Source organism: Bubalus kerabau, chromosome 6 (genome assembly GCF_029407905.1).
Source record: "Bubalus kerabau isolate K-KA32 ecotype Philippines breed swamp buffalo chromosome 6, PCC_UOA_SB_1v2, whole genome shotgun sequence".
Classification (NCBI taxonomy): domain Eukaryota; kingdom Metazoa; phylum Chordata; class Mammalia; order Artiodactyla; family Bovidae; genus Bubalus; species Bubalus kerabau.
Genome location: NC_073629.1, coordinates 120,106,441 through 120,112,068, shown reverse-complemented (window position 1 = coordinate 120,112,068; position 5,628 = coordinate 120,106,441). Strand labels below are relative to the sequence as shown.

General features: G+C 59.6%; 1 protein-coding gene across 1 annotated transcript; it reads left to right on the top strand.

Annotated features, from left to right (window-relative positions):
- The first annotated feature begins 214 nt into the window (after window positions 1-214).
- COPS9 (COP9 signalosome subunit 9) lies at window positions 215-4,851 on the top strand. The gene is made up of 3 exons (XM_055586622.1): window positions 215-363; window positions 2,203-2,275; window positions 4,574-4,851. The coding sequence occupies exons 1-3, from the start codon at window positions 301-303 to the stop codon at window positions 4,609-4,611; spliced, it is 174 nt and encodes a 57-aa protein (XP_055442597.1). The 5' UTR covers window positions 215-300; the 3' UTR covers window positions 4,612-4,851.
- Window positions 4,852-5,628: the final 777 nt, after the last annotated feature.

Below are 5,628 nucleotides of genomic sequence, written 5' to 3'. Positions count from 1 at the left end.
ACGTGCTGACAGGCAGCCAAGACCCTGTCCACCCCAGGCCAGACCAGGACTGTCCTCCCCCGACCGGCCCTAATCGAGACGAATGTAGGAGGGGACCATAGAGTTGAAGGTCCTCCGGAGTCTAGACTCGCCAAATGGTGTTGGTGGTGATGGGGGGGGGGGTGGGGGTGGGGGTGGGGGTGGGGGAAATCATAGAGTCGATCGCCCTCCAGCGTCTAGACTTGCCACGACGGGGCACGCACCGGAAGAGGCAGTCAGCGGGCCGGAAGTGAGCCAGGGACGCTGGGACTGTGTGAGGAGATGAAGCCGGCGGTGGACGAGATGTTTCCCGAGGGCGCCGGGCCGTATGTGGACCTGGACGAGGTGAGGCGGGCCGCGCCGGGCCGGGCCGGAGCGGCTCCACGTGCAGCTCTCGGGCGCGCTTCGGGGCCGGGCCGAGAGAAGGCAGCGGCCTGCAGGGTCCCGCGCTCGCCTTCCCCGCGGTGCCTGCCTTAGCGCTGGGCCCCTGGGAAGCCTGTGGGAGGCGGCCGGTGCTGAGGCAAGCGTCGGTGCCCGCCGCCTGGAGGGCACCCCTGGGTGTGGGCCCCGCTCTGGAGGGCGTGCTGCCGGGCGGCGGGGGCGAGCCCACGTCTGGGAGGCGGGGAGGCGAGGGCCCGGCTGACGGCGGGGCTTGGGAGGGAGGCGGGCACCCGCCCGGGAGCGGGGAGAGGGCCGTTTTGGGGGCCGTGCGCAGCGCCGTGCCCGGTCCTCCCCCGCTCCTGTGGGTTACAGGAGGTTCCTTGGTGCTGGTGTTCCGTGGTCTCCAAGTGTCAGGCCAGCTCCCCAGGGTCAGGGCCTCCGTTTCTGTTTCTCACAGCCCGGGGCGGGGGGACAGCCCCAGCCTGCGTGCTCTTGGAGATAGCTACGGAGAGAGTCACTGCCAGCCCCGGTGTATGGGGAGGTTGGCGGTGCAGGTTGTTAGAAGCCCTCCCAGGGCTTAGGGGTGGGCCAGCAAAGCCTTAGGAGTGCAGCTGACTGCAGCCAGATGCCGGAGGCCGTGCTGGGTGGGATGGGGACGGGGGAGGGCGTCTAAGGGAAGGCACGGTCACACGGTTTAACGCGCGGGCCAGACCTTTAGGTGCCTGAGGGAGAGCGGGGGATGAAGCCGGGAGGTGAGGGGAGATGGGGGCGCGGGCAGAGGGCAGCAGATCTTGAATTGCTCCCCGCTGTCCTGGGATGGGTGGGCTCTCCATACCCCAGTCTAGGAGGCTGTCGCCCCTCCGCTAACCTGCTTCTCAGCCCTCACTCCAGGCGCTGCCTTAGGCAGGTGTGGGGTCCCTGGAAGGCTCTACTGTGGGGGTGATGGGCTCCGCAGATGTGCAGAGAGAGTGGGGTGGTGTGAACCGAGGAACAGGAAGCCAGAAGAGGGTGTGAATGAAGGCCAGGCCTCCAGGGGCCAAGTCCACACCGATGTCACTGCAGGGCTTCCAGTGGGGTGCAGGGTGGGGGGTGGGGCTAGCTAACTGAGGAGAGAAGGGAGGCCTCTGAGAACCCTGGTTGCTGAGAGCAGCCGCCCGCAGCTCCATGGGGAACTCAGGAGGTGCTCAGCTGTCCGAGCTGGAAGAGGTGGACAGCCAACCTGGGGGTGCTGGGAGTCAGGGTGCAGAGGGACCAGGGGGCGGCCCCCAGAGGCCTCTGCTGTAGTGTCCCCACGTGAGCTGAGAGACGCAGAGTCCTCATGACACTGCCCAGCTGTGGTCCTGACATTGTTTTACTGCCCACGCTGAGGGGTGGCCAATGATGGATCCCCCACCAGAAGAACCCCAGGTCAGCAGGTCAGTTTCTCAGGGGAAACGGCTTAATTCTCAGAAGAAGCAGGGGGCATCGAGAGCAGAGGGATTGGTGGGCTCAGTGGGGCCTCTGTGGCCAGGCCAGTGGGGACAGGAGCCCCCTCCTGTGGTGTGTGCAGGCGAGCTGCCGTCCAGGCAGGATTCTCTGTAAAAGGCATGGAGGAGCCTAGGACCCCAAGACCTGAGGGGACCTTCCCGTCATTCCTCCAAATGCTGCCTGCCTCACCCCTGCTCCAGCCACTTCCTTCCCTGGACTGAATTTGGTCCCTGACCTGGACACTTTCTGCCCAGCAGTGGTATGGAGCCCGTGAGGCACTTATCCTTCATTCTCTCTGAAAACCCCGCTGACATAACCTTTCCTTCCCCCAACCAGGCAGGAGGCAGCACCGGGCTCCTGATGGACTTGGCAGCCAATGAAAAGGCAGTTCACGCAGACTTTTTTAATGGTAAGGATGCTGGCATTGGCTTGCCAATTTCAGCCGATGTTTCTTTTGCAGGTTATGGGGTGGAGCAGCTTCATGAGATGAGTGACGTGGGTTGTGACCAGGTCCTCTGTCGTTCTTGGACTGCAGTGCAGCTGTGGGAAATGGGCTCCCCTGTTTTTCAGGAGGGAGAGGAGCTCCCGTCCTGCGTGCCAGGTTGGAATCTGAGCCCTAGACTGTGGTGGCATCCGCCCGCCGGGCTCTCTCCGCGCTCCTGACGGCTGTGCTCTGGGCTCCTCCATTCGCCTGGGTGCTCGTCCCCAGTGCCTGTGCGGAGCGACAGCCGCCCTCTTGCTCCCCCTGTGCCTCGTCTCTGAGACCAGCAGCTGTTTGTGTTCGAGTTTGGTGCTAGTTTGAGAAACATGGGTGGAGTTTTACGAAATAACAGTGAAAAACGAACTTTATAGGAAGTCTTCATCCACGTTTGAGGGGGTATTTTCTTGTTCCCTTCCGATTTCTTAGGGCATTGTTCCTACAGATTTATAAATCCTTACCGAGGGTTAAATCATAAGTAGAAACATAAGACTGCTCTCTCAGGAGAGTTCAGTGGTTTTTCTCTCTCATCATCTTTCTTTCATGCAGGGCGCCTGTGACTACAAAGAGCTTTGGTCACTGGTCAGTGGCAGCTAGATGTTATCTTGCCCTGTTGGTTTTTGCTGGCCCCAGACCCCTCTCACGCCTGAGCCCATTTTCTCTGTTCTGTTCAGGCCCCCGTTGGCTGAACAGAAAAGCCAGGCTGCGTTATGAGGACAGGAGGTGACATTTGGGCCCCTGGAACTGAGTAGCATATAAGTTCTTTAGGGAAGTGGGTGTGGGGGCACGTGGTGCAGAGGTCTGAGCGTTCTCCAGACCCACTCGTGAGCCTCACCTGGGCAGGAGTGTGTGCTCGCCAACCCGGCACGACCCAACCCCGCTCCTCCTCTGCCAGCCTGGGGGCTTAGAGGCAGTTGGCTGTATCTAGGGTTCATGTTCGCAGATTTTTGACAGCAGCTCTTTAGTTCTGACAGAAGTTTCTGTGGGAGGGACCCAGGCCGCCCTGCCTAATGAGCACAGGAGCGGATGAGGGCCTTTCTCCCCCAGAGGCCGATTCCTCGGAAAAGGGAAGGATTTCAGGCTTGGGCTTGGGCACGCTGCCTGGCAGGTTGTGACGGCCCCAGCATGTGGGAGGCGTTTCCCCGCCAGGAAGCCCAGTGGCCTGTGGAGGGGCTTGTCCTGAGCCCTTTTCACTCACTGAACAGACGGCTTTGATGGTCTCTTGTCCCCGAGGCAGTGGGTTCTAGCCCTGAACCGGGCCTGCTGTCCTCACGTCTTACAAAACAGGAGCGCCTTCGAGAAGGGGCAGACCGAGACAGCTCCACGACGGGAGCTTGATGGGTGGCACGGTGCCTCCAGGGGTGCCTCCAGGCCGGGTCTCAGGAGGCGGCACCTGCAGGGGGTGGGGGTGCCTGGTGCCGCCGTCCCCGGAAAGCAGCCACGTGGGGACTGGTGGCCCTCTTGCTGGTTCCGTTACTCTGCACATCCTCAGTGCATGGTGCACGTGAGTGGGATGGTAGTACTTTTTCCCTCGTGAAAGTAACACCCGTGGTGGAAGTTTAGAGAATTTACACAGAAGTACACAGAAGGACAAAATAACCCTGAACGAGGTTTTACCCCTTGCAGATGCAGTGCACCCTGATTTTGCAGTGTTTCTTCCAGTGGGAACGGGGTCCGGCTGTGATCTTCAAGCTAAATATAGGTCCGACCCTTTTAACGGGAGTCTCACGGGCTCTGAGTTCTCACAGCGCTCCGTTCCTCCACCACCTTCCTCCCGCTGCCTGCCCACCTCCCCACCGCCCCCCCGCCCCCAACCCCAGCCCCAGCATTTCCACTCTCAGGCTGTGAGCCTCCGGGGGCTTCCGCCAGCCGCCCCTTCACCTCCACGCAGCGTCAACACGAGTGGGGCCTGGCCGTGCTCACAGGTGCGGGCGCTGCCCTGCACAGTCCTGGCCGTGAGGGTAGCCCACAGGGTCCAGAGCACACTGCGTGTTTTCTCGAGGTTGTCGTCTAAATGGAAACAAGACTAAAGGTGCCCACTGGACCGCTGTCCTCTTGGGCTGCGTCAGCCCTGGTTGGGTAAAGTTGGGAGCCCATCACGGGAAAGTCATTTATCAGATTGTCTTCTGTTTTCTCTCTGGTTTTGAACGACTGCATAACCCCTTTATGTTATGTCCTCTGTTATTGACCTTGTGTGACCATCAATTTGTGGTTTTGTTCATCTTGTAGATTTTGAAGATCTCTTTGACGATGATGATATCCAGTGAGGTGTGTCCAGCGGTGCGTCTGGCCGAGCTTCGCCACGTGGTGGTGTGGTGGGGCTCCTTAAAGGACAGTTTCAGGTGGTTCCAGAGAACTTGTGGGAATTGCTAGAATTTAGGAGATGATTAGCCAAGAAAGAGAAGAAGGTTTTAACCATCTGGAGGAGGCCTGTTAAACTCTGAATGTGGCCAGCTTTTGTCCTTAACTTCAGTTAAAATAAAGTGATGTTATTACTTACAGGGTAACTTTGATTCTTGCATTTTGAGTGAATGTTACAATCCCTGGACATGTGTGTATGTATGCCCCTCTGTGTGTTCCATGCTAAGAGAAGCAGGTCTCCTCATAGAAACACACACTGCGCTTTTTGACTTGTGACCTTGAGTGATTCTGACAGCTCACAGCTGCTGAGTTGGTGCTTGTGTGAGGCCCTGCGAGGCCCTGCTCCTGCCCCGTGCGCTCCCCCGGTGGGCCTCGTGTTCGGCTCTGTCATCAGAGCGGCTGCTGCCCCCAGACCCGAGGCTTGAGGAAACAGGCAGCTTGGTGATGACTGAAGGAGACGCCTTCCACCTGAGAAATGTGTGCCTCAGTCCATTTCAGAGGAGAGCCTAGTGTCTCTGGGGGCAGTTTCTTACTGGTCCATCTCAGCAGCTGATAATGGCTGTGAACACTCGGATCTCACATCAGTCTTGAGGAATGTGTCTTTGATCAGGAACGACCCAGGGCACACGACTTGGTGGTTCCCATAGCTCCGAGCAGAGCAGAGCCGCTTAGTGGATGAGTCAGGCTGTCCCCTCTCGCTGTGAGAACCACCAAATGGAGCAGCCTGATGGCCTGGCTGTGAAAGAGCTGTGTTTACTGAGAACCATCATCTCGTGAGTGCCGAGTGGGCTTCTGCTCTTCGCATGCTCCTCCTGGTGGAGCTCGGCCCCCGGCAAGGAGGACCAGTTGTCCAGGGCAGCTCAAGGGGCCGACATGAGGGCAGCATCCCAGTAAAGGCCAGGTTAGGAGGGCCTGGGGGCCCC

Coding starts and splice junctions, on each gene's coding strand:
- COPS9 (XM_055586622.1), top strand. CDS start 301: ATGAAGCCGGCGGTGGACGAGATGTTTCCCGAGGGCGCCGGGCCGTAT. Junction 364..2,202: donor CGTATGTGGACCTGGACGAG/GTGAGGCGGGCC, acceptor TCCCCCAACCAG/GCAGGAGGCAGCACCGGGCT. Junction 2,276..4,573: donor TCACGCAGACTTTTTTAATG/GTAAGGATGCTG, acceptor TTCATCTTGTAG/ATTTTGAAGATCTCTTTGAC.